The following is a 25,830-nucleotide window of genomic DNA, read 5'->3' on the forward strand; positions in this document are numbered from 1 at the left end:
CTCCGGCCCAGTGTCAACTCCGAGACCCGCCGGCGTTCCCGCGAGCCGAAGGCCGCGCCGCGAGCGCCGCGAGCGCCGAGCGGAACAATGTGGGTGGTGGCGGAGGCTGGCGGAGCGTTGGGCCAGGTTTTTCGGCGAGGGGGGGAAATTGGCATTAGGGAAAAGAGAGGACGAAATGAGCTATGCGGAGATCGGAGAGGGAGAGAAGAACAAGGGAAAAAGGACAGAAAAGGGATAAATGGGAGACAGAGCAGCAGCAGCAGGCAGCAGCAGCCGTCCCCGCGCGCGCGCCAAGTATAGGCCGCGTTTCATATACGGGGCAAACGCCAAATGGCAGAGATCCCATCGTCTCAGGTCACATCCGGGGGCATTCTCAGGGCGGAGTGAGCGGTGAGAGGAGAGACCTTGTCAGTTCCGCAGCGGCCGCGCACATGCACTTGCCTGTGCACCACATGATATGATGGGTTGCATGGGTTGTGCAGGTGGATATGGAAGAGGGTGAGTGGGGGGGGGTGAGTGGCGAGAAAAGGCATATGCTGCAGAGGGGATATGACGAGGGAAGATGCGGGTTCCGAGCGAGGAGAGAGAGCAAAGAGCGATGATGCAGAGATCGGCATCTCTGTTTCTCGCTCTGTGGTAAATGACAGGGCTCTCATCTGCTTAGCGCATGTGCATGGCGGCGGCGGCGGCGATAGCGAAAGCGAGAGGGAGAGCGAGGGGTGGAGCGAGACACATGCAGGATACAATGTGTGAGCATTCAATATGGATTGCATTTGGGAGAGAGGGAGAGAGAGAGTGCACTGGTGGGGGGGGGGGGGGGGGGGGGGGCGGAATGGGAGCATGGGGGAGAGAGACACGCGTACGCGCGCGGGATGAAAGGAAAGTGGACACCCAGAAAAAGGAAACAGGACGAGGAGGAGGCCAGGAGGCCAGGAGGTAGGAGCCAGGAGCCAGGAGGGAGAGACGGCGGCCTGTGGGGGGGGGGGGGGGGGGGGGGGGGGGGATTGCCCGCTGGCGGCTGGGAGCTGCAGCTGCGGTGCTGGTTTTTTGCATTCCACCCGTGCAGACAGAGAGAGCCGTCTGTCGGTCCCTCTCTCATCCCCCTCACTCCCATCCCTCTCCTCCTCTGGCGCAGGCTGTCGCGCGGGCTGTCGCTCGCTCGCTCGCTCTCACTCTTTGCCCTTCCCTCACTCTCTCACTCTCTCTCTCTCTCGATCTTGCACACCACCTCCGCCTCCTCCTCCTCCTCCTCTTCTCCATCTCATTCTCCCCCCCCTCCTCCCCATCCTCGCCACCACCTCCTCTCCTCCGCCTCCTCTCCCGCCCCTCCCCCTCCACCCCCCCGGCATCCTCTACGCGACATTCCCCCCCGCCTCCCTTTTGCTCTCCGGTCTCCTCCCCCTTTGCCTCCCGGATATCTCTCTTGTTCACGTTGGCACACACCCACACACACACACTCTAAACGCGTGTTTGCCTGACACCTCTACGCGCCTCTTAACGACCCCCCCCCCCCCCCCCCCCTTGCAACTTCTACGAACACACACACACACACACACACCACCTCCCTCCTGCGTGGTGTAGCACGACTTTGACGGTGAGTGTCTGCCGCTCCTTGTGCACACGCCTCCCTCGCGGCAGCAGCAGCAGCAGCAACAATCCTCCGGGACCGCGGGCGCCTCTTTTGCCCTCCCAGCCCAGCGGCCAGCGGCCAGTGGTTTGCACCGCTACGACACGGGGTTTCCTTTTGGCCTGTGTGGGCTGCCGAGCAAGCCTCCGCGCGCGCCGTTTCGCTCCTACCTGCCCGATCCTGCCATATGCTGACATTGATCCTCCGGCCGTCGATCGTCCTGGTATCCGTGCCCTCTCTTCGCCCATCGCCCACACACCCACCCATCCATCCATCCCCACCTCTCCCCCTCGCCGCGCTTCTTTTTCACTCTTTTCCTCTCTCTGTCGCTGCCACCTGCCCATCGATATACCCAAACCACACACAGCGAACACACCCTTCCCCCCCTCCCCCCCCTCCCCCCTCCCCCCTTCACCCCTCCCCTCCTCCCTCCATCGCACCACATCGCACACCCACCCGTGTGACCTGATTGTGTGCACACACGCAAAGGAGGCAATGAACGACGCGTTCACTCACGAACACGTCCCTCACCACCATCTTGTGCCCGACCCAGACGACGCTCTCATGACCACGACCATGTACCAACCCTTCCAATACTATCACGACCAGGCAGCCGTGGGCGCACCGTCGTACCTGGGTCCGCCCCACGGCATGCACAGCGACATGGCCGATCACACCCCGGTCTCACACTCGCCACCACCAGGCAGCCTCCCGGCTGTCCAAGTGACGCATGCCACCCCTACCAAGCTCCGTTCCCGCCGCATGGCAGGCGACCACCCCCAGACGCTCGACGTCACCGTCGACACCACCTCGGCGTACGAGCATCCCGGTATCGCACCCGTCGCCAAGCCATCGACCATGGCGCCCCGGTCCAAACTGGCAGACGACGAAGAGGCGCGCCGAGCCAGGAAGCGAGAGATGGGCCGCGAGAGGCAGCGCCGCAAGCGTTTGAGGGACAAGGAGAAGCGCGAGGTGAGTTGGGGTGTCGATGTGCAAGAGTGGTGGTGCAACGGTTGCTGACAATGTCTCAAAAGGCTGCAAAGTCGTCGCAGCAGCCGCTTGGCGGACCGCTCCACGACCAGGGCGGCCACATGGGCTACGGCGTGCCCATCTCAAACCTGGGTGCGCGCGACGGCAGTAGCTCGAGGCCCAGCTTTTCTGGCTCGACGTCGTCGTACGAAGGCATCCCGTCGTCGGCCTCGACCACGTACTCGAACCTGCCGCCCATGTCCATGACCATTTCGCCGTCGCAGTCGTTCACCATGTCTGGCAACAGCTCTGCTGCGTCGTACTCTGACGCTTCGTCGCCTGCCAACTCGTTTTCACCGACCCTGTCTGCAGGCTTTGCCTCGGACTCTTCGTCGTGGCAGGAACACACTGCGGTCTTTGGCAACCTGTCGTTGTCGGGCGACGCGACGGTGCGCGCGTCCAAGCCCCGTGCCACCAGCGCGGGTCTTAGTAACGTTACATCGCGTCGTCAGTCGGGACAGTCTGGCGCAGACTTCCCCTTTGGACACCAGGACACACGCCCGTCCCCGGCCAAGCGTCGAAAGTCGGAGATGGAAGACGGCCCCGGCGTCGGGCTCGGCGTGGTCATGAGCTCGGACACGGAGGACAACAACTGGGACCGCCGTCGCCCGGCATCCGTGCCGGACGGCTCTGTGCTTGACCCGTCTATCCGCTCACGTTCGGCCACCCCTCCCCCGTTCCCAGACGACGTCAATGTTGCTGGCCAGGTTCGCCTCTCGCCCGAGGGCATCTACTTTGCCAACACGGTCGTCCAGGCGCTCACCACCTCGCACTGGGGCGCCGCTCTGAACAGCAAGCTGGGCATGACGCGCGACCACGTCGAGAGCATGGGCCAGGACATTGCGTCGACGTATGAGCGGTGGCGTCTCGCACACGGCATGAGCCAGGTCACCCTTGACCCGGACACTCGCGCACAGGTCATGGCACAGACGGCCACACAGTCTCCGCCCCCACCTTCATCGCCCCGCTCGTCGTCGTATGCCACCCCGGCAGGCCAGCGCGTCGGCGATGTGCCCATGGAATCGCCCTCCAATTCATCCACCACATCGTCCGTTCCCAACATGGCCCTGGGCCCGCGCTCGTCGTCTACCACCTCGCTGTCGACGGCCGCCGGTATGCGTTTCACGCAACCGGGCCAGGCGCCCGAGACTCCCCAGTCCAAGGCCACCACGTCGTCGTCCAACACGTCGCCCATCAACCCGACTCTGCAGACCCCGTCGTCGCAGAGGCATGGCGTGTTCCCTCCAGGCGACTACCAGCAGTGGCCCGTGGCTACGGCCCCGCAGCCCCCACGTCTCTACGACACCACCGACTGGCGCGGGCAGTATCCCAACCACTCGCTGTCGAGCCCGATCACAGGCCCTGCCAAGGACCAACCCATCCCCTCAGCGCCTTCACATATGCTCCAGTCGCCCATCACTGTGCAGCCCGGGTTCATGGCCCAGGAATACAACTCTGCGGCTGGTGGGCCACCCCGCGGCCACATTCCGTTCACACCCGCCACCCCGGTCCCGCAACGCGGCAGCAACTATTCCTCTGGTCCCGGCGCCGTGCCCATGTTCTACAACCCGCAGATGCAGCACCAGCAGCAGCACCCGCACCAGCAGCACCCGCACCCACTGGCTACGTCGACGGTGCAGAACAGCCCCCCTCAGCCGACCGGCCCTCCCCACGGCGTCGCCGGTGACGGCGACATGTTCCTCTCGCGCGGCTTTGCGCAGTAACTCGCCTCTGACGCGATGGACACTTTCTCTCTTTCAGCTTTTTTTCTTTTCTTTTCGCCAAGATCATCCACGGCATCGAAGACCGACGTATTCACGCTTTTTTCCCCCGTTTCTTGCCTACATACACGAACCACACGGACCGCACACGCACATGCGCGGCATACTATTCTCGTCGTACACCCCACACGGTGTCAATACCCCCGCGCTCCGCCCGCACCCAACGCATGAACCGACGCAAAGCCAACCCACCCCCCCTCTCACCTCCTCCTGCCCGCTCCTAATATATAATGCGCAATTGTAAGCGCTGCACCAGCACCCCCGGAGCGCCGGCCACGACCATACTTTTTTTTTTTAACGAGACCTACGACCTGACGACGACCACCACCACCCAAATTACCGTATCCTACCGTATCCTACCGTACCCTACCTTAAAATCCTTAATGAAATATATACACAAGACACGCCCCCGCACCTCTCTCCCTCCCTCCCTCCTCTTCTTTCCTCGTTAAAGACAAGCCAGCGAGCGAGATACCTCCGAGAGCGAGATACCTCCCCCCGGTTCCCTCCCTCCCCTCCCTCCCTCCCTCCCTCCCTCCCTCCCTCCTGCTGAGTGTAAAGACCCTCATGAGAATACATGTCAGCGGCCACCCGCGCCCCTTCGTGCAACCCCATGAGGAAGAAACACCTCCCCCCCCCCCCCCCCTACAGCCTATTGCAGCCCCTCCCTACGCCCATATACAGTGTATACATGCCCCGTCCACCTCCCCCCGGCTCTCTACCTGACGAGGTGCTCGGGCCCAAAGCTCATGGGCAGCAGCTCGTCCAGGGTCATGGTACACACCATGTCCTTATCCTGTGCCACCGCAAACGCTTCCCCGTCGTTCGCGACCAAGAACGCGGGCGCCGTGTCTTGCTGCCCATACTTTTCGTGATACCCCGCCGCGACCATGTACACTGGGGCGGAGAGGGGCGCGAATTCGCGAATCACCTGGCGACAGATGCCGCACGGCGAGATGGTGGGCGTGGGGAGGTCCGAGGTCACGATGACGGCTTGGACGCGGGAGTGGCCCTCGCTCTGGGATCGGGGGGTGAGCTGGCTGTTGCAGGGGGGGAGGGGGGGGGGGGGGGGGGGGGTTCTGCCGATGTGGCTGGGCGCTGGACGCCCGCTGGCTAGGATCTTATCCCAATGACAGCGGTAGCGGTAGCGGTACGGTATCGGCGCGCGGCGGAGGGGAGGGGAGGGGGGTGACTCACGATAGCCTTTGTGATGGCGGTGCGCTCGGCGCAGATGCCCGCGCCTGGGGTAGGTTAGCCACGGCCATGGTATCACGAGGCATATACCTACCGTAGCTGGCGTTCTCGACGTTGCACCCGCCCACGAGGGTGCCGTCCTCCATGAGGATGGAGGCGCCGACGCTGTTGGGAGTGGTTAGTGTGCGCTATGGTGCATGAGGCGGTGTTCGTGGAGGGAAGGAGGAAGGAGGGAAGGGGGGAAGGGGGAAGGAGGGAGGAGGGAGGAGGGAAGGTCGCCTGGTCGTGGTATTTGCCACACGCTGGATCACCGGCCCACTGGCCGGCCACTGGCCACTAGGCTGCGGATGTGGAACCACCGTTGCCGACGGAACAACTCTTGTAGCCAGCCTCGCGCTGGCGGTGGCCAGTGGAGCGTGACGGCTCCATGGCCAAACACAGGTCCATGGCCAAACCAGAGCCGCAAGGAAGGGGAGCATCGTGCGGCCTCGTCCAGCTTCAGACTTACCGGAACTTGGAGTACGGAGCGTACGCCCTGTCGCGCGCTGTACGATGTCAGCTTGTTCCGCAGAGCAGACTAGCTCACAGGTAAAGGCGAGCGTGATGGCCTTGTGGAGGGTGTTGGGGTCCATGGTGGTGGTGGTGGTGATGGAGCAAAGTTGAGGAGACTATCGGTGACTTGCAGTGACCCGCATGGTGTCTTGTGCCGGCGGGATCGGACTTGTCCGCCATGACACCCGCTCCCCCTGGGCGCAACTTGGGGGACCTGACGCTGAAATTGAATTCGCGTGGTGGGATAAATACAAAAATAACAAATAAATATTACCCACCTGCCATTTGGCTGGTGGCCCTTCTCCTCGCCCCTTCTCCGGCCGCCCCTGCGCACGCTCTCGCCCCCGTCGCGCTGCCACAAAAAGTCTTGTTCTTCCACTCTCCCCCATCTCTCCTCCTCTCTTCACTCCACAGCGGGTGTATGAGCTTCTCCCTCGTCCGCAACTCGGCCTTTACACTTGCGCTTCGTCCAGTAGTCCTTACTGCAGCCGTCGCCGCCGCCCCTCTCCCACCCTTGTACCACGCCCGACTCGCACCCGTTGCCCGTCGCCCCTTCCACGTCTCGTCTGTAGCCCCCGCCAAAAAGAAAGCCATGCCGCCCAAGAAGAAGAACGTCGAGGAGAAGAAGGTCATCCTTGGCCGTCCCGGTAACAACCTCAAGGTGAGTAGAAGACACTGGCAGGCGACCGTGCTCGTGCAACGACACGGCACAAGTCACCGTCGCTCGAAACTTTTTTTTAGTCATCGTCGTCCTTTTTTTTGCTGACGTGTTACCTCAGATCGGTATTGTCGGTCTTCCCAACGTCGGCAAGTCGTCGTTCTTCAACACCCTCTCGAAGACCGACCTCGGCAAGGCCGCCAACTTCCCCTATGCCACCATCGACCCCGAGGAGGCGCGTATCCCCGTCCCCGACGAGCGCTTTGACTGGCTCGCGTCCGTGTACAAGCCCAAGACCGAGATCCCCGCCTTCCTGACCTGCATCGACATTGCCGGTCTCACCGCCGGCGCCTCGACCGGTGCTGGTCTCGGCAACGCGTTCCTGTCGCACGTCCGTGCCGTCGACGGTATCTTCCAGGTCGTCCGTGCGTTCGACGACGCCGAGGTCATCCACGTCGAGGGCGACGTCGACCCCCTCCGTGACATGGAGATCATCTCGACCGAGCTCCGTCTCAAGGACATTGAGTGGGTCGAGAAGGAGATTGAGCGCCTCAAGAAGCAGGTCCGCTCGTGCGGCAGCGTCTCGCTCGCCGACAAGGCCAAGAAGGAGGAGCTCGCCACCGTCGAGCGTATCCTCGTCACCCTGACCGAGGAGAACAAGGACGTCCGCAAGGGTACTTGGACCAACAAGGAGGTGAGCATCAGATTCTGTTTCCACTTTTTTCTCCCCTTTCCTGTTTTCCTTTATCGGATGAGACGGGCTATACGCCCTCAAACCCAGCTCGTCGAAGTCGGGGTCACGCCTGAACAAACCTAATGAGAAGTTACCTATTCTGAATCCTACCCTCTCCCCCCACATTTTTCTCGTGACAGTCATAATATAGGGGCTTGGAGCTGACATTTGTGTTCCTTTTACAGGTCGAGATCATCAACGGTCTTACTCTCCTTACCGCCAAGCCCATCACCTACCTCGTCAACCTCTCAGAGCGCGACTTTGTGAGGAAAAAGAACAAGTGGCTGCCGAAGATCAAGGCCTGGATCGACGAGAACAACCCGGGAGACATGCTCATCCCCTTCTCGGTCGCGCTCGAGGAGCGTCTCGTCAACATGTCCGACGAGGAGCAGGCCGCCGAGGGCGAGACCCTCGGCCTCGGCAAGAAGTCGCCTTCGAACCTCGGCAAGATCACCACTTCGGGCTACGGGTCGCTCGAGCTCATCCGCTACTTTACCTGTGGTCCCCAGGAGGTCCGCGCCTGGACCATCCGCAAGGGCGTCAAGGCGCCCGCCGCCGCCGGTGTCATCCACTCGGACTTTGAGCAGAAGTTTGTCTGTGGTGAGATCATGTCCTTTGCCGACCTCAAGGAGTACGGCACCGAGGCCGGTGTCAAGGCTGCCGGCAAGCTCCGCCAGCAGGGCAAGCCCTACGAGGTGGTGGATGGCGACATCTGCTACTGGAAGTGCGGTGCTTAAACGCGCGCACTTTCTTGTTTGCCACATTATAATGGCGCGGGCCTCGGGGGGCAGGGTTCCTCTCCCCGCCTGCGCCTGTAGTAGATCCTCATCCAGCAGTAGACTGTTGTCCGTAGTAGCATGCAGCCACGCATCTTGTAGCCAGCATGAAAATGAGAGAAGACGTCTGAAGTTTCCACCAAACCAACGTTGCAGAGAGCGCAGAGAGCGGAACCAAAATTTCGCCACAGGACACACACCGTTGTTTTCATTTCGCGCCACTGTGTGTAACTAGTGTAACCGGCGCCGCTTCTCTGACATTCCCTCTGCACACCCCACCTCACAACACGTTTCGACAATGTTGACACCCATCACGGCCCCGCCCGTCTCCATCACGCTCGAGCGCCACGCCGAGCTCACGTCCTCGACGCCCGCGAGCTTTAGCGACATTCCGCCCGTGCTGCGCTGGGAAAACGACGCGACAGTCGAGCTCGCGACCCCCGGCGCGCCGCAGGGCTGGGCGAGCGGCGTCGCCGTGCCCGGACGGCTGTACGTGACTGAAGAGTGAGTACGGCAAGAAAGTTTCAGCAGGTCCAGAAGGTCCAGCGCAGACGTCTGGTGTGCCGAATCTCAGCTGACACAACCTCCCCCCCCCCCCTCCCCCCACCCAGAGCCGTCACGTTCGTCCCCGCCACCGCGCTCGCGGGCTTCACCCTCCCCTTCCCGGCGCTCACGCTGCACGCGCTCACGCCCGCCGGCGACCGCCCGGCACACATCTACTGCCAGCTGGACGAGACGGCCGCCACGGCGCCCGTGCCCGGCACCAACGGCGCTGTCGCGAACGGCGGCGCCGCGGGGTTCAACGGCGTCGACGAGGAGGAGTACGCCGAGCTCGGCGAGATGCGCCTCTTTGTGGCTGCTGACCAGCGTGAGTGGTGATGACGGGGGGCACAGGCACCAGGCAGCAGGTGTTCTCCATGGATATGCGCCAGCTGACACACTGACACACACACGCAGTTGAGCCGCTGTTCTCGGCGCTCTCGGCCTGTTCGGCACTGCACGACTCGCTGATGCCCAATGGCGAGCCGGCGTCGTTCTTCGGCGGCGGCGGCGGCGGGTTTGGCGATGACGACGACGACGACGAGTGGGACGACGACGACGACGAGCAGCAAGACGGCGCGTTTGACGACGCGGCAGACGGCGACGACGGCGGCGCGGCAGGAAGGGTGAGGTCCGATTTCCACAGTGGTGGTGGGCCCGAGGCGCGGTATCGCCCCTACTAGGGCGGGTGGTGGTGGTGCCGTGAGCTGGAGTGGAAGTGGAAGGGCAGAGAGAAAGAGGGAGCGAGCGCAGGTGTTCTCTTCTGTTCTCTGTATAGAAGCTGATGCATTTTTCTGTAGGACATGGGCGGCGGCCAGCAAGACTCGGACGCAGACGCACAGGTGGACGCCGTCGCCGACTTTCTCGCAAAGGTCGACTGGGGCAACGTGCCCGCCCCAGGCGGGTGGGTCGACGTGCCAGACGACGAGCGCGTCGTGTTCCCCACCGCCGTGTCGGCCACGGCAGACGCGACAGCAGACGCGACAGCAGACGCGCCTACCCCCAACCACGTCCCGATCCCCACTTCGACGTTTGACGCATTCAGCGCCGGCGCCAGCGCTGCGCAGGAGCAAGTCGCGGCGTTGCAGGGCCAGGTGGCACAGCTCGAGAGCCAGCTCGAGGCGACGCGGGCACGCATGGCGCAGCTTGAGGCACAGGTCGCGTCGGAGCGGACGAGGAGCGCGGCGTTGGAGAGGGAGGTCGCTGTGCTGAGGGGAGCGGTGGCGGGGCCATGAGAGAGGGAGACGCAGAGAGAGGGTCAGTAGGCATCGTCATCGTCTTGTGTACAGTTTGTGGTCTCAATGCAAGGTCTGCGTGCATGCTATCGTGCCTCTGCTCCCACTCGTACGCTCCTAGGTCGCAGCCTGTGGGCTCGCGACACCGCTCTGCTTCACCTCGGCCTTGCTCGCCGCCTCGGCCTCCGCCTCTGCGGCCTTCCTGGCCTGCTCCATGCGCGCCTTGCGCTTCTCAATCTCCCGCCTGTGCGCGCGCGTCTGCCGCGCCTGGCTCAGCTGCGTGCGCTTGGCCCCGGCCCACACGCGGAACCGGCTCCAGGACCACTTGGCCGCCTGCGCAGTGACCCGCGCGGCCAGGCGCGTCAAGTACGCCGTCGCCTCGGCGGTACCCTGCAGCACGGCGGCGGCGACGGGTTTGGGCCGCCACGACCGTGGGTCCCACGTGATGGGCGGGCCGCCGTCGTCGAGCGCCTTGATGGGGTCCAGGCGCGTGAGCTGCTTCTCCATCCATGTCGGGACGGGCGGGGCCGGCTCGGTCGGCAGCACAAACTGCGACCACGCAATGCCGGCCGTGTGCCCGTCGTTGGCGAGTTTGTGGCCCGACAGCCAGTTTTCCAGGCGGCGCAGCGCGCGCACGTCGTTGGGCTGGGGAAGGTCCGTGGTCTGGATGGAGAGCGTGGGCGGCGAAGGGGACGAGCCGAGGTACATGTCCAGGCGGCGGGCGAGGAGGGTGTCGGTGAACAGGCGGTCGCCGACGACGAGGATGCGCAGGGCGTCTGACGACGCCGCGGCGGGAGCCGGGGCTGGTGTAGACTCGGCGGGCGAGGTGGTCGACTCGGGAGGGGGAGCAAGAGCAGCCGCATCGGCTGCAGCTGCCATCCGGCTCTCCACACCGCCATCGCCCGACTTGTGGGTCTGTTGCAGAGGTCCACAGAGGGGACCGTCGACAACCTCGTCGCGCCACTTGGTCACCATCTCCTTTTCGGCCGCGTCCCCGACCTCCTCGACTTTTTCAAACCGCTCCAAGATCTTGTCCCGCTTCGTATGCGGCACAGTCAGGCCCTCGAAAAAGGCGAGAATGTCGGTCGAGCACGCAGGCTTGGGTTGTCTGTGTGCGAGGACGGGCGCGCGCAGCGAGAACGAGAGCGATTCGGCGCCAATGCCGCCACGGTCCTTGGCGCTGCCGGCCGAGTTGGAGACGACGAGCACTCGGTTGGGAAAGGTCTGCAGCAGCGTCTTCCATGCCATGGAGTAGGCTGGGTAGATGGCGTCCGAGTGGGGGAGGGTCTGGTTGTTAGCTGCCGCCGTACGCGTCCAGCAGACGGCTGATGGTGACGCCAGCCGTCGGACACGCTGCTCACCACGCAGTTATCCTTGTCGATAACGACGGCGTTGAATCCCTCGCGCTTGAGTCCGGCCCAATCCACCTGGGCAATACCTGAAGCGTTAGCTTACACGACAACAGAGCAGAGCTAGACCCACTCGGCACGCGCACATCTGGCCGCAAGAGACGCGGCCGCAGCACGCCAAGGAGATGGATGAGCGGCGCGGGGAGTCGCGCAGGCATGGTGTGCGACGGCGGCGACGGCTGGCGCGTTGGTTGTGCTGCGGCACAAGGTCTTGTTGGTTGAGGTTGTCGGCCGTGAGGTTAAGAGAAATGCAAAGGAAACGGTGGACCACCTCCATCCCGGTCGTCGCCCTGGCGGCGGGAAATTGCAAAACAACACAGCGTCATCGGCACAAGGTTGTAGACGCGTTTTCCGTCAGGTTTCGCGCCTCAAGAAGACGTATGCATGGGTTACGGGCTCCACTGCATACTCTATGCACTTTACACCCTCGTCGTCGTCATCCACACGCTCGTCGTCGTCATACATGACCTGCACGCTGCCACAGTCCCGACGCGGGGAAAGACGGAATTGCGACTGTGGCATCCCGTTTTCGCGGGTCCCCACAGACGCGTTGTCAACATTAGGATGGACGGCGGTGAGCCAGCATTTGTGGTCGTGTCGTCCGTGTTCTCGCCGTCTCCTCCACCCCGCGCTCGTCAACAGACACAGACACCAGCGCTCAAGCTACTACTCCCCAACTCCAACCCCAACCTTGACCGCACCCACCATGAGCGCCACCGCCGCCCTCGCGCCTGCCGGCACCCGGTCCCCAGACAAGAGCAAGGGCAAGGCCCTCCCGTCGGCGTCGGCCACGTCGTCCGACGACGCTGCGGCTCCCGCTGCTGCCGGTGCGGGCACGACGAACGCCAAGAACGTGGCTAGTCCCGGAGAGATGTGTGGTTTTGTGAGTATGGGCGCGCGTGCTTGATGGGAGGAGTAGGTGGGATTGGGTGCGCGTTGGTTGGGTGGCGGTGATGGTGGAGGAAGGCGAGGTGACCGATCTGCAGTTGGGGTGACCAACAGGTCCTCAACCGTGACTAGTCTTGGTCGTCTCAATGTCTCGCCAACTATTGAGCTGACAATCCAGGTGGACACGCTCCTCAACCAGCTCGAGTCGCGCTTTGACGACATGAGCGAACAGGTTCTGTGAGTCGTGTGCGCATGGATCCGGACTGTGCTGACGCCGTGTAGCAACAGGAGTGAGTGTGTTCACGGCGGTGTGAGCTGGGACGCTGTACAGAGGGCACTGGTACTGCTGAGACAAGCGCTCATCACCAGCGGGTGGCAGCCTTATCCTCGCCATCGTAACCAGCCTTATCCTCACACTTGACCCCTTGACCTTTTCCCTATTACTCACACGCTACAGTGACCGAGATGTCTGGCAGGATAGACAACCTCGAGACCGCGATTGCGGACCTGATGCACGACAACCACAGCTCGCCCACGACCCCGAGCAAGAAGTAGGCGCGAGGCGATGGCAGTCCGGTAGACCTGTAGACCGGCAGCAGCTGGCCGCTGCCATTGTCTGCGTCAGACCCAGGCGCAAGGCCGAGCGCATGTGCATGAGAGAGGGATGGAGGGAGAAGGGGCATAGTCTTGTGTTATCCACGTAGCTGGAGTGTATGTATTATGGGACCTAGGTGTCTCCCACATGACACCACGAGACAAGCGACCACACGACAGCGTGTCGCGCTGGACGTGCCACAAGGCCACGACACGGCTGTGTCCCAGGTCGACCTCACCAGCGTCACCACTGCCGTTATGACAGCAGCCTCGTAGCGACCTGGGAAGCGGCACGGCCCGTAGGAAAGTGTACGAAGCGTGTGCCTCTCCACTCCACGTTGGACTGGTGGCAGCGATGACGCACGGACGTGTGTGTTTGGTTGGGTCATGGAAGCGGCAGTCGTTGCGGGACGTGGCAAAAGACAACGCTGTCGCGTCCCGAAGTTTAGCTTGGTGTATGCAGTGATCACAGTCATAGTAGCACCCCAGTCGCATGATAAATCGATGCATGCATTGCAACGGGTGGCTGGTGGAGTCTACAAGGCTGGTGGATGGCTGCCACCGTACCGTTGCTGAGAATAGCGATCGCCGTGAAAACGCCGCGTCATGCCCTCTCGACGTCACAACCCCCGCTGCCCGCTGAATGCACCCCGCCCGCGCCCACACGGTGTGCCGCCCAGCGACTGCCATTTCCCTGTGCTGTGCGTATCCATCCATCCACTCCTTCCACCTTGTTCTCATCCATCCACCATCCACCACACATCCCACATCCGGCACCCATAAACACCTAGAACAAGTGGCAAGGACCCCATCCACCGCACACACCCTTCACAAAAAGCTCGGCATACGTCCACGCGTCGTCGGGGCCAACAACGAAACACCTCTCCCACCCACAGCCCCACAACCCAGCCTACTCCGGCCCACCATGCCATCCGTCATCGACCCCCACTATCTCTGGGCGGCCGGACACCTCACCGTCCTCTTCAACTCTGGTGCGTTGGCCATACACAGGCAGCAGTGGGGAGCCGGGGGACAGGTAGCGTCTGTCGCCAGCAAGTGGCCTGTTGCTGGATGGATGTCGAATGCGCAGGCCCATGGTCGAAAGGCGCAGTCCACCCATCTCTTGCCCGCAGCAGCTCACTCTACCCTCACCCCACTCCCCCAATGCCCCCATCAGACTCGCCCGCTGACTCCCTCGCGCAGCATATGTGATCCTCCAGACGCTGCTGTTCCGCGGTACCCCCGTCAAGTGCTATCGCCTGGTGTACATTGGTGCCCTCCTGTCGTACTCGATTGTCGTGTTCAAGAGCCTCGGCAAGCCGAGCGGCGCTGCCTGGCTCCGTCGCGCGTTTGTCGATGAGAACGCGCAGTACGGTCTCCTGGCATTCTACTGGTGAGTGGGACGAGCGAGCGTCGACGTCCGAGGGGGGGCGTGGGCGCTGGAGCCGGCGGCGGTGGCTTGGCTTGCAGCGGCGCGCGTAGGGTTGGTTGCACAGGACTGGAAGGCCGGCGGCGGCGCCGAGTCGTGCGCTGACAGGCTGTGTGCCCATGCGCCGCCCAGCTCCCCGCTCCCCGCCTCGGCTTGACCGCTGCGCGCGTGTGGATGCGTCTTGTGCGGCCCTGCTCGGCATGAAATGACAACAATGACATCGATGCTGACGTCGCAGGCTCATCTCCAAGCCCATCAATGGTACGCCCTAACCGCTGATGATAGACAGCGCCTGAGTTTTGAGAGCTGCAAGCTGACCCCGACCAGTCTCGATCCTGCCCTTTGCGACCTTTTCGCTCTTCCACTGCGCGACGTTCCTGCGCACCAACATCCTGCCCAAGTTCTACCCGTGAGTCTAACGCGTGTGGGCACCAGCACGAGCGCGTCCTCTTGAACGCGCTGGGCAATTGCCGGCACTCCAGCTGAGCTGGTCCTTGGTGCACACAGCTGACGCTCCTCCAGCAAGGTCGCTGCCGGCGCCGCGCGCCCTGCTCCCAACTGGGCCGAGAACCTCGGACGCCAGATCCAGCTGTGGGTCAAGGGCAACTACGACAAGGCCATGAACTTTGTCGCGTACGCCGAGCTCCTCATCCTCGCCCGCTCGCTCCTCGGTGCCATCACCTTCCGCTCGTCGTTTGTCACCCCCATCTTCCTCGCCCACTTCATCCGTCTCCGCTACCACGCGTCGCCCTTCACCCGCAGCGCCATGGACAGCATCACCGTCCGCCTCGACAAGCTCGCCGCCGGCCACCCCGGTGCCGTCCAGAACGGCTGGACCACCGCCAAGCGCCTCCTCGGCACTTGGGTCGGTGGCACCGCCGCCCCCCACCCGGCTGGCGCTGCCCCCGCTGCTCCGGCTGCTGCCCCCGCCGCGGCTGCGACGGGCGCCAACCCCGCCGCCGGCGCAGGTGGTGCCGGCACTGGCGCCCAGCAGCGCCGCTAAGGCGCTGTCGCCGCGCCGACGGTGGGTCTCCTGTCTCCGCCGTCGGCAGCGTGGCCAACCGGGGGAGGGGGCACCGTTCTCGAGTCTTGCTGCTGCAACTTGACCAGTTGCAGCACCAGGTCTTGGGCGACGATTGTCCCTGTTCCTATCCCCGGCTGCTAGACCGAGCTCTTGCCAATTCTCTGTTTCTTCTTGAGTGCTATCTCCCCTAGCCCCCGAGTCGACCTGGCAGGCATCTCGACACACACACACACACAAAACCCACAACAACAACAACAGCAACAACAGCAACAACAACCCCACCTCTATCACCCCCTTAACGCGCCCTTAACGTGGCCCACAGACACGAGAATCCCCGTAATGCAGTGATATTGCAGGCACACCCCAGCGTCCATACCCCAGCGCCTCTTCCCTCCCTCCCTTCCCTTCCCCCCTCTCTCTGCCGTCCCGTCCCCCCCGCGTCCCACCCAGCTAGCTATCGTTTCTGTCCTTGTTCGCTTCTGCTTACTCCATACACTTGCATTAAAGGTATGGCAGGGTTTACCTGATATGCCACGCTGCGAAACACCGAGGGTTGTGTGTCCTTGGGTTGCCAAGGGTTGTACGCTCTCGTGTCGTGCCATACACCGCAGCGTTTTGACTAACGACTATCACTAATCACCCGCACGCCATGCCGCATCCAAAAAAAACGTCCATGATCAATCAATCTCGTCGAGCACCTCCTCACCGCGCGCGGAGGTCGGGCCCGCGCGGTAACAAAAAAACAAACACACACACACCCGCCGACTCGCTCTCAGTACACCACCTGTCCCACTTCTGCCAGCGCTGCTGCGCGGCGTCTAGTGGTCGATGATGGAGAGGTTGCCGGTGATGAGCTTGTTCTCGAGGTTGGTGCCGTCGGGGATCATGATCTTGTTGCCCTCGGTGGCGACGAAGATGCAGGTGCCCGCAAGGCGGATGCCCTTGCCAAACCACACGTTGCCCGAGACGGTGAGGTGGTCGAGCTCCTTGATGTCCGGGATCGACTTGAAGCGCTTCTCAAAGTTCTGGGAAAAAGCGTCAGCCACAAAAACACGGTACTGATATGATAGCCTGTGATAGCCCGCAAAACGGGCACGGGCCATTCCTGGCCCGTGCACGCAGAGAAACCAGCACACTAGATACTCACGGCAACCTTCTTAAAGTCGTCGCCGAGCTTGACGACGGGGGTGCCGCCAAACTCGCGGGTCTTGTCCATGGTGAGGACACCGTGCTGGAGGTTATACAGGGACGACTTGATGAGGAGGAGGTCCGAGCACGACTTGACGGGCAGGAAACGGGAGCGGGGGACGTTGATGCCAATGGCCGAGTCAAAGTGCTTGATGGCAGCACCGATGGCGGTCTCGAGCTGGATGACGGCCTGGCCCTTGTCGGTGACCTTGTTGTTGACAATGATCTCGAGGTTGAGCTCGTCATTGTCCATGACGCGCTTGATGGCCTTGAGGTTGACCCAGATGTTGTTGGTGTTGAAGATCTTAAACTTGCGAGTCGAGCAGAACTCGTCAAGGTGGTCCTTGGGCACCTGGGCGACCTCGAGGAGACGGGGCTTGCCCTCGTAGTCGATAATGGTACCACCCTTAATGTCGGCCTTGGTCTTGTCGGTGACCTCCATGACGTACTCGGCCTGAGCGTCGATCATGGTCTGGAAAATGTTCAGGTCAACAACGGCGCCGAGGTTGTCGACGTTGGAGATGAAGATGTACTCCTTGCCGGCAGCAATGAGCTGGTCCAAGAGACCAGAGTTGGTGAGGGCATCGTAAATGTCACCGTGTCCGGGAGGGTACCAGTTGGCCTTGTCGGCGGCGGCGCTGTCGGGGCAAGGGAGGAGCGACTCCTTGTCAACACGGGGGTACTTGGACTGGTTGAAGGTGAGAATGTTGATGTTGTGGTTCTGGTACTTCTGGATGATGCGGGCAGTGTCGTCGTCGGTGTTGAACGAGTTCATGAGGATGAAGGGGACGTTGACGTTGTACTTTTCGTTCAGGTGCTCAATCTGACGGACCGAGAGGTCGAGGAAGGTCATGCCCTCGCGAACCTCAATGATCGACTTGGGACCAACACAGCCCATGGTGGTGCCGAGACCACCGTTGAGCTTGAGGACGGCAAGCTTGCTCAGGATCGAGGGGTTGACATCCGGCAGCACCTTGTAAGGGCGGACCTGCTCGGGCTTGGGGGGCTGGATCTTCTCCCAGTCGCTAGAGAGGCACTGTCAGCAAAACGATGCGTCGGAGCTTCGGGCGGAGTGTGCATGCTGTAAAACGATGACGCAAGGCAAAGCAGGAACGGTCTGAACATGTGACGACACAGGCAGCCCACCAAACACGTAGCACCCGGGCACCCGCGAGCCGTATCGTGGAGTCACGAGGTGTCATCGCGGGTTGCGCGGTTGCAAGAAGCACGCCGGTGAGACGAACGCCGTTCTTGATCGTGTTGCACGACCGCGCACGGACGACGGAGCGCCGAAGTGCGGGGGTAGCGCATGCGGGATGCGGGGTAAATGAAGTGACACCTGGCACCGCCTGTCCATCCGACGCGCCACGTCGGGTCGTGGATGGAACGTGCGGTGCGAGAGTCCTTGGCAGCGACGTGGGTAGTCTACCCGCCGTCAAGGAAGGTCGCTCTGGTCGTGCCAGCGCACCTTGGCTCGGCGGTGGTCACCATCGCCGCGATCGTTCCCCGGGCGTATACACAGCTCCACGCAGGACGGGAGACAAATTGGAGGCAAACAAACACTCACATCTTCTCGCCCTTGGCCTTCTCGGTGAGGTAGCGGTTGAACAGGAGGAAGAAGCTGTCCATCTCGGCGCTCACGATCTGTGACGAGCGTCAGCAAACGGCGAACGGCATGGACAACCTGTGACACGGCGGGGGGCAGTGCGTCGGTGACATGAGACCCTGTCGCAACCCGAACCCGCGAGCCGGGCCCGAGCTCGAGGGATCGCGTCCTGCCTCTAGCTCGAGGGAGATGGGGTAGGCTCAAGAGGGGTCGCGAGAGGGTACAGGACGAGGCAGTGCAACGTGTCGGCGCGCGGGGCGTCGAGTGACCTTTGTCGCGACCTGCCGGACGGCGGTTACACGTGTGTAACGTGTACGCGTTCTCGCGAGTGCGAGAGAGCGCAGCCGCTCGCGAGGGCGAGGAGGGAACTGGAGGGAACTGCTAACACTGCAGAGGCGAGAGGAAGGGAGGGGAGGGGAGCTAAAAACAAGACATACCTTGCGCTTGGCGGGGTCGGTGACGCCGCCGACCATGCGGTTGAGCTCGTTGCGCATGGTCTTGGCTGCGACGCCGGTGGTAGCCGACTTGAAGTCCTGTTGGTTGCAAGTAGAGGTGCAGCACGGAGAGGTTATGTAGGAGGAGACACAGTATACAGTGAGCACAGGAAAGGTGGGGAGCAACGGAGTGAGCCGAGGGAAAGGGGTGTCGCGTCAGCATCCTATTCAAACACGGTCTCGCGCTGGTCGCGACAGCTGCCGCAGCAGCGACCAGGGAGGCGGAGGGGGGCCACGCACGATGGAGGAGACGCCGCGCTGGCGGGCCTGCTGGGCGGCGGTGGGCTGGGCGGCGAGGGTAGCCATTGTGTGCGGGTGGAGAATGGGTAGGATGGGGAGGAGAGAGGAGGAGGGAGGATGAAAGGAGAGAAAGAGAACGAGGGGGGGGGGCACTTTGTATTATGGCCATTACACACATGCACACCTTCCCTCTCTCCCCCCCGCGCAGCACCCACCTCCCCAGACCTTTGCCCTGCACACCCGGCGCGTGGTACACGGCCCAGCCCAGCCCCTCCTCCCGATCCTGCCCCCCACCCGGCACGTTCAACCCCGCGCGTCAGCGGCGGCACACCCTCCGCTCGGGCCAGTAGCATTCTCTCCCCCCCCAAGACGCGCACGCCTACGGCATGTTGCCAGCTATAGGCCCCCCCAAATGCGTTCTCCACCTCTCGTCGGCTGACACGCCGCACAAACAGAAACAGACACAAACAGGTCGCGTCTGCACCAAAACAAGCATATGAGCATCCCGGACTGTTCGCCGTAACGCGCTACAAGCAAGCAAGCAGTGACTGCATGGCTGACTGGCATGAGGATTTTTTCACCAGTGGAGACAAACAAGCTTGGCAGCCGCGCGCCGTGTGAATGTGGCTGCGGTGGCCCACCCAGCCGAGAGCACGCCCAGCACACACCCAGCAGCGTCCCCCCAGCGTGCGCAGGGCCGGGTGATCGTCGGAGGCGCCATTGTGATCTTGGGGCAAAAAAACAGTCTACCAGAGAGCGCAAGAGCGGGGGGGAGTGGGAGGCGATCCGGCCCGACGTGTCCAATTTTGGTGCACGCTCCAGCCAGAATGACGGTAGAATGCGCGGGTAGAGCACGAGCACGACGCCTATCTATCAGCTCCAGCTCCAACGCACAGGAACGCTCCCCTGTCCCCTCCATGCCCACCTCCCTCTACTGCACACATGCAGCTGCCTGCTCCATTGCCGCTGGGGCAAGGGTGGAGCCATCGAGCAGCCGGAGCAGCACAAGAGGGCAGAGGAGCAACTGCCGCACCACCCACCTTGCTATGCCGCTTACTACCGCCCACCCGCGCGCCGCAGCCGCTTCCGCCCACCCCCAAGGCCCCGAGGCACGCGCGTACCGCAAAACAAAGCACGGCTGTGTGGTTTCCCGCTGGCCCGCTGGCTGGGTTGCTGGATCTCTGGGTGTGGTCCAGATGCGGCTGTGGCTGCTCATCCCCACTCTCGGCAGATAAAAAGCCACTGAAAAAAAAAATAACAACATGCAAAAAAATCAACCCAGCCCCATCACATCTGACGAGGCGTTGTAGGCTGTGCAATGTGTAGGGAATGATAACCCCCATGGCCCCCCCACATGCCGCTCGTGCCGTGCCGCGAGTCTGCGGCGTGTCCGCTCTCTCCGCTCGGCGCTGCCTCCTGCTGCCTCCTGCTGACCTCTGCTGACCTCTGCTGACCTATGCCGGCCGTTGCCGCCGGCAACGCCAACGCCAACGCGCTCCACCCACGACGTCATGGCTTCATTGTTCATGTTCATGGCATGGCATGGCGTGTTGATACAGTATGGAGGCGAACGGTCGGTGCGGTCGGTGGGTATACCGACCGCACCGACGAACAGGAAGGGAGCGTAAACAGGAGAGGAAGGCGGGGAGGAAGCTATAACGACGAGTGTAAAAAAAAGACCAAAGGTTCCCTGTAAAAGAAGAAGAAGAAGAAGAATATAAACAACGCGGCCATTCGATCAACATCTATAACAGAGTGAATCGCGGGCGGGGCAGGATGGCCACGCTCGGGTGTGTGGGCTTGTTGACGGCGTCAAACTCGGTGTGCAGGCGCGAGTGGAAGAAGACGCGTTTCCGCTTGCTCGACGACGACGTCGTGCTGCTGCTCGCGTCCGACAGGCGCTTGCGTTTCTTCTCCGTCGTGGGCGTGTGCACGGCGGCGGCGGCCTGCACGACCGAGAGCGGGCGGGGAAGCTCGGCAGGGTCGCTGCCGCTGTCCATGCCTGCGTCGAGCTCGGCAGACGTAAACGACTCGTGGCTGTCGTCCAGGTCACCCACGGACGGAGGCGAGGCCTCCTCGACGGACGGCACGGCAGATGACGACACGGCCGACGCAGACGAGGTGCGGAACGTCTCGTGCACGCGACGCGGCACAGCAGCACCAGCACCAGCACCACCAGCACCAGCCGAGCCCCTGTATGCGCGAAGTGGCGGCGCGACCGAGGTGGGCGACGCGCTGAGGTCGTGGTCGCGAGGTTCAAAGGAGAAGAACTCCCGTCGCGAAGCACCGTGCCACTTGCCCGTGGGCGGCCGGGGCGGGCTGTGGAGTGGCACAGCCTGGTGGTGCCCGTTGTTGAGCCTCGAGTCCGGGTCACGAGCCATACGGTCCGAGACGTGGGCCTCCTTCTCTGCGCGTTTGCGCTTGCTCGCTTCTTCCCGTTCAACCTGCTTGGCCATGCGCTTCTGGACGTGCCCCGTGCCGGGCGGACGGCCGCGCGGACGGCGGGGAGTGGCGGTGCTGTCGCTACCAGAGGGCGTGGATGCCGGTGCCCTAGTGACGGGAAGACGGGTGCCAATGGCCGCGCGCGACTTGATGGGTACAGGACGCTTGCGGGGCTGCTCATCTTCAGACGTGGCGTCGGCAGTGGCCTCGGTGACGGCCCGCCTGCCATGGCGAGCAGGTGTAGCTGGAAGCCGCTTGGATGGGGGAGGCCGATCGTCCGAGTCGGACACGACCATCACAGAGTCTTCCTCGTCGGTCGTGTCCATTGTCAAGTCGATCGGACATTCGTTGGCAACAGTCATGACGGGTAGCCAGCTGTGGTTCCTGCGCGGGGACACGGACGACTTGGCAGGCGGTGGTGCGGCCGCAGTAAGGCCTGCAGCGCCTCGGCCTCGTGACGGTCCGGCCTTGGGCGATGTAGTGGGAAGCAGCACAGCAGGCTTGGCCTTGCCCTTTGCCTTGTACGTCTGAAGCCGGTCCTTGTTCATGACGCGCCACGCCTTGCTCTTGATGTCGGCCAGCTTCTCGCGCTCGCGCTCGGCGTCAACACGCGCCTGAGCCTCGCGCAGAACCTCATCCTCGTCCACGTCTTGCGGCTTGGTCACAGTAAACTTGCGCCCACTGCGAGTACCGCTGACGACGGTGTCGCGTTCCTTCTTCTTGCGCTCAAACTCGTCGAGGTCGACCACCTCGTATCGCTGCCACAGTCCCGAACCGCGGATCTTGCCCTCGTTCTTCTTGCGCTTCTCCTCCTCGCGAGCCTGCTTGGCTGCGGCACGCGCCTCTTCTTGAGCAGCTTTGGCTTGGTCGCGAGCCTCTTGCCATTCAAACTCCATGGCCCGCAAATGGTCGATCCAGCCTTGCTCGCGCTCGATTTCCGCAAGCAACCGCCAGTGAGCGCGGTCTTCTCTCGTCGCTGTGGGGAGTGTGAGGTCAAGCTCCTGGAGTTCTTGCCGGACGGCCTCTGGATCAGGCTCGATCTTCTTCTTGGGTTTGGGACCCAAGGACGGAAGTGGAACGCAAGCGACAGGTCGGGGCTGATAGTTGAGAGGAGTGAGATGCGTGGGCGGGTACACCTTGACCTTGTCGGGGCTATGGGCCGGCCATGGGAGCTGGAACACCAGGGCATGGCGCGTGCATCTGATGGTTGGGTCAGCGCTGATAAAACGAATCTGTCCGATCACTCACCTGGGACAATGCGAGTCGTAGCTACTGGTCAAGTTGTCCCATAATCGCTCAGTAAGAGCATCAACACACGTGACACAGCGGTCAATGCCTTCGGGGTCGTCAAGGAGCTCGCGCGTGACCGAGGCCGAGTGTTCCTTCCTAGGCAGACGTTTGGTCCACTGAAACGGTTTTGACTGCTTGCGGACCGCGCGAAAGGGCCTTTCTTTTCGTGGGCTGTCGTCTGCGTTGGAATCAACCTCTGACACGACACTTTCTGGTGCAGGCGAGTTCAAGTGTCGAAGGTGGTTGTTCTTCTTGGGCGTAAGAACAGCAGCTGGCGTTTCTGGCCCACTGGCAATGGTCGTGTCCTCGACTTCGCTCTCGTCACCGGCAGACTCGTCGCCGGGAACCATGGAAGGGCGAACAGAACTCATCGCCCTGGCTCGTGATGAAGGCGCCGCCGAGGCGCTGCGCGAGCCGCCAGCACGCTCAGACTCGAGGCCGTTGACAACAGGCTTGCCTGCGTAGAAACCCCTGCCGTTCTTCTCGCACGTGAGGCACATGCTGCCTTGTCAGCCAACAAGGTAAAGGACAAGGTGAAGAGCACTACTCACCACTTCATGTTGCCCTTGTCAAAGTAGTTGTCGCCGCTGAGAGTTAGCATTCAACCATCTGTCTTAACTCACTAGCACGTAGTCAACTCTTCTCCAATGGCAATGTCGCGCAGACACTGGAACGTCACCCGTCCATTCTCCGCACGGTAGAGGGACACGTTTGGCTCGCAGTCGTGCTGTTTTGGTCAGCTGACGGACGACACTACCTCAACTCACGTTCAGGAAGCGAGCAGGGCCGAGGAAGAGTTGATAGTGCCGACGTCGCTCTGACCAGATGATACTAAAGTCGCGACGGCCTGTCCTTCCACTTCGGCGACGGCGAATCTCCTTTTCCTTTTCTCGGGCCTTGCGCTTTTCTGTCGCCTCGGGGCTCTCCCCGGCGTCCTCGTCGCCGTCTTCGTCATCTCCATCGTCTTCGCCCTCGCCACCAGACACCTCTCCCCAGTTTGCATGCTCCATGTCTTCACGCCATTCGTCGGGCAAGTTGGCGCAGCTTCCCTGGAGCTCGGTGAGGACGGCGTGCTTGGCGAGCGACGATGTGGCGTAGATGGCGAGCTCGGTATGTCCAGACACCTCGGTGTACCTGTTTGTGCGCCAAATCTCGACGCGCGACGTGGGGTGGTAGACTTGGAGGTAGAGCTGGACGTGGCTGCGAGGAAGAGGGTGGTCAGACGACAGCACGCGCTGCGGGAAACGTACAGAAGGGCATTCTTCCGGCGCTTTGCGTTGTGTTTGAGCGCGAGGTGGTCCTGGAAGACTGGCATTCTGGGCCAAACAGTCAGCTCCACGGGTAGTGATTCGACCATCGCATCACATACTCTTCAAGCTTCTTGACTGCATCGGCCATGTTGCCTCCCTGTATGACCTGTGTAGAAGCAGTGGTCAGCGCTCGAGCATGGCAAGGTGGTCGCCGCTGATGCCGGCACGCGCGCCTGGCTACGGCCCCCCGCGGCGCGGTACCTACCTCTTGAACAATGTTCAAAACATCCGCCGTCTTGATGGGCGGCCCAACAAACTTGACCTGCTGTGGATGAACACCAAGACGCTTGTCGGGCAGGCGCTCGCATCCCAGCTGGTCGACGAGCATGTAGGAGCATAGGTCGTCGTCGCGGGACAGGTCCTCGGCGTGGTGTGGAAAGCCGTCCGGCCCGAGGACAACATCCTCTGTTTGTTGTGCGCGCGGCATTGACGCCGCGGGTGGCCTGGCGGGGCGGGTGGGCGGCGCGCGGCAGGTCCGGTCCACGGGTCTGGGAGTGCTCGGCACGGGGACGACGATGGCGGGGTTGGTGGGAGGGTGAACGAGGGTGGTTGGATCGGTAGGAAAGAGTAAAGAGAGACGGAACGAGCGGGTGAGGTAAAGGCAAAACACATTGAAGTGAACCACCCATACGCCAACACCCACCGCCCGCCGCCCGCCGCACAGGCTGTGGGCACACCCCGACGCGTCGATTGCCTAGTTCGGCTGTAATCCTCCACTCACATATCCCAGCTTTCGTCCACACCACCCACCCACTCACCCACCCACTCGGCCCACACCATGCGTCTCCTCGTCGCTAACAAGATCCTCCTCGGCGCAGCGGCCGTCGTCGTCCCAGGCAAGTGTCTAATACATGCATCTTACCCGGCAGCTCCCCCCTGACAGTGTCCCTCAGCCTCCATCTACTACGGCCTCACGCTCAAGGAAAAGAGCCTCGTCAACCAGATCGAGCGTATCCCAGACGGCAGCCAGCTCAAGACGGACCGCGCTATGCGTGCGCGTATTGTCCAGTACGTCGAGCTGACGTGTGGTCTTTTTCGCTCTCGCTGACACAAGTAACAGGCTGTCACAAGAGAGGGCAGAGCTGCTTGCAGAAAGCGCTGAGGTCGACAGGAAGCTCGGCGACGTGCGGAAGCGTGCCGCCAATGCCCAGCCCGCACCCAGCGCTTAGATGCCTGTCTGCAGCGTCGGCGGCCGTGTTTGGGCTGCCTGACGACATGTCAAGCGGCTCCCTCCCGCGCGGCGTGTTGGTCGCGCGACAAAAACAATGCTCCCCCTGCCGCACGCTCCTCCAGCCCTCATTTGAGCGTCCATTCCCCGCTCGCCTTCCCCCCCATTCCATCATCACGACGCAAAACAATAGACACACCCAGCATCATTCACCAGCACGACATCGCCATTCCAGGACTAGCGTATGCATGTATCATTATCAGCACATGTGGGAGCCATACCTGGTGTTTCCATTCGGGGGTCAGCGTTCGCTGGATCACTGGGAGAGCGTGTCGGACGAGTTCGAGCATGCGAGTACGAACAGCTCGCACGTTTTGACGTCGCCTTTTGTCGTCCCCCCGTGTCGTGTCGGGCCTGGTTGGCCCTTGGCCGCCCTTTTGGCTGACCATACTCGCTCGCTAGATCGCTAGGCTCGTACCAACAGGCACACGTCAAAGCACGACAATCCCGCACGAGCACACCACACACAACCCTGCACACCATTGACTGATGCTGACGGTGGGGGTGGCGGGAGCTACGGTGGCGCTTCCTCGTCCTCCTCTTCGTCCTTTACGCCAAGTTAC

General features: G+C 62.5%; 10 protein-coding genes across 10 annotated transcripts; 6 read left to right on the forward strand and 4 right to left on the reverse strand.

Moving 5' to 3' along the window:
- Window positions 1-2,122: 2,122 nt before the first annotated feature.
- EHS24_006815 (uncharacterized protein) lies at window positions 2,123-4,380 on the forward strand (the record flags this gene model as incomplete). Its single annotated transcript, XM_028622216.1, has 2 exons — window positions 2,123-2,599; window positions 2,662-4,380. The coding sequence occupies 2 exons, from the start codon at window positions 2,123-2,125 to the stop codon at window positions 4,378-4,380; spliced, it is 2,196 nt and encodes a 731-aa protein (XP_028477108.1).
- A 775-nt stretch (window positions 4,381-5,155) lies between these two features.
- On the reverse strand, window positions 5,156-6,263 carry EHS24_006816 (uncharacterized protein; the record flags this gene model as incomplete). Its single annotated transcript, XM_028622217.1, has 5 exons — window positions 5,156-5,455; window positions 5,635-5,678; window positions 5,726-5,796; window positions 6,140-6,176; window positions 6,218-6,263. The coding sequence occupies 5 exons, from the start codon at window positions 6,261-6,263 to the stop codon at window positions 5,156-5,158; spliced, it is 498 nt and encodes a 165-aa protein (XP_028477109.1).
- Window positions 6,264-6,604: 341 nt separating this feature from the next.
- Window positions 6,605-8,311, forward strand: EHS24_006817 (uncharacterized protein; the record flags this gene model as incomplete). The annotated part of the gene is made up of 3 exons (XM_028622218.1): window positions 6,605-6,844; window positions 6,963-7,535; window positions 7,760-8,311. The coding sequence occupies 3 exons, from the start codon at window positions 6,605-6,607 to the stop codon at window positions 8,309-8,311; spliced, it is 1,365 nt and encodes a 454-aa protein (XP_028477110.1).
- Window positions 8,312-8,648: 337 nt separating this feature from the next.
- EHS24_006818 (uncharacterized protein) lies at window positions 8,649-10,125 on the forward strand (the record flags this gene model as incomplete). The annotated part of the gene is made up of 4 exons (XM_028622219.1): window positions 8,649-8,854; window positions 8,962-9,218; window positions 9,537-9,592; window positions 9,691-10,125. The coding sequence occupies 4 exons, from the start codon at window positions 8,649-8,651 to the stop codon at window positions 10,123-10,125; spliced, it is 954 nt and encodes a 317-aa protein (XP_028477111.1).
- Window positions 10,126-10,242: 117 nt separating this feature from the next.
- Window positions 10,243-11,692, reverse strand: EHS24_006819 (uncharacterized protein; the record flags this gene model as incomplete). The annotated part of the gene is made up of 3 exons (XM_028622220.1): window positions 10,243-11,412; window positions 11,487-11,563; window positions 11,608-11,692. 3 exons carry the CDS (start codon window positions 11,690-11,692, stop codon window positions 10,243-10,245), a joined length of 1,332 nt encoding a protein of 443 aa, XP_028477112.1.
- A 548-nt stretch (window positions 11,693-12,240) lies between these two features.
- Window positions 12,241-12,977, forward strand: EHS24_006820 (uncharacterized protein; the record flags this gene model as incomplete). Its single annotated transcript, XM_028622221.1, has 4 exons — window positions 12,241-12,417; window positions 12,601-12,659; window positions 12,705-12,712; window positions 12,880-12,977. The coding sequence occupies 4 exons, from the start codon at window positions 12,241-12,243 to the stop codon at window positions 12,975-12,977; spliced, it is 342 nt and encodes a 113-aa protein (XP_028477113.1).
- Window positions 12,978-13,941: 964 nt separating this feature from the next.
- Window positions 13,942-15,448, forward strand: EHS24_006821 (uncharacterized protein; the record flags this gene model as incomplete). Its single annotated transcript, XM_028622222.1, has 5 exons — window positions 13,942-14,008; window positions 14,220-14,409; window positions 14,684-14,706; window positions 14,773-14,854; window positions 14,968-15,448. The coding sequence occupies 5 exons, from the start codon at window positions 13,942-13,944 to the stop codon at window positions 15,446-15,448; spliced, it is 843 nt and encodes a 280-aa protein (XP_028477114.1).
- Window positions 15,449-16,287: 839 nt separating this feature from the next.
- On the reverse strand, window positions 16,288-19,063 carry UGP1 (UTP-glucose-1-phosphate uridylyltransferase; the record flags this gene model as incomplete). Its single annotated transcript, XM_028622223.1, has 5 exons — window positions 16,288-16,494; window positions 16,617-17,682; window positions 18,225-18,301; window positions 18,701-18,796; window positions 18,998-19,063. The coding sequence occupies 5 exons, from the start codon at window positions 19,061-19,063 to the stop codon at window positions 16,288-16,290; spliced, it is 1,512 nt and encodes a 503-aa protein (XP_028477115.1).
- A 1,679-nt stretch (window positions 19,064-20,742) lies between these two features.
- On the reverse strand, window positions 20,743-24,466 carry SET9 (Histone-lysine N-methyltransferase set9; the record flags this gene model as incomplete). Its single annotated transcript, XM_028622224.1, has 8 exons — window positions 20,743-22,639; window positions 22,688-23,230; window positions 23,281-23,316; window positions 23,359-23,456; window positions 23,497-23,929; window positions 23,980-24,045; window positions 24,099-24,145; window positions 24,245-24,466. The coding sequence occupies 8 exons, from the start codon at window positions 24,464-24,466 to the stop codon at window positions 20,743-20,745; spliced, it is 3,342 nt and encodes a 1,113-aa protein (XP_028477116.1).
- Window positions 24,467-24,817: 351 nt separating this feature from the next.
- On the forward strand, window positions 24,818-25,208 carry EHS24_006824 (uncharacterized protein; the record flags this gene model as incomplete). Its single annotated transcript, XM_028622225.1, has 3 exons — window positions 24,818-24,881; window positions 24,933-25,047; window positions 25,100-25,208. 3 exons carry the CDS (start codon window positions 24,818-24,820, stop codon window positions 25,206-25,208), a joined length of 288 nt encoding a protein of 95 aa, XP_028477117.1.
- Between the last annotated feature and the right edge of the window lie 622 nt (window positions 25,209-25,830).

Source organism: Apiotrichum porosum (genome assembly GCF_003942205.1).
Source record: "Apiotrichum porosum strain DSM 27194 chromosome Unknown scaffold_4, whole genome shotgun sequence".
Taxonomy (NCBI): domain Eukaryota; kingdom Fungi; phylum Basidiomycota; class Tremellomycetes; order Trichosporonales; family Trichosporonaceae; genus Apiotrichum; species Apiotrichum porosum.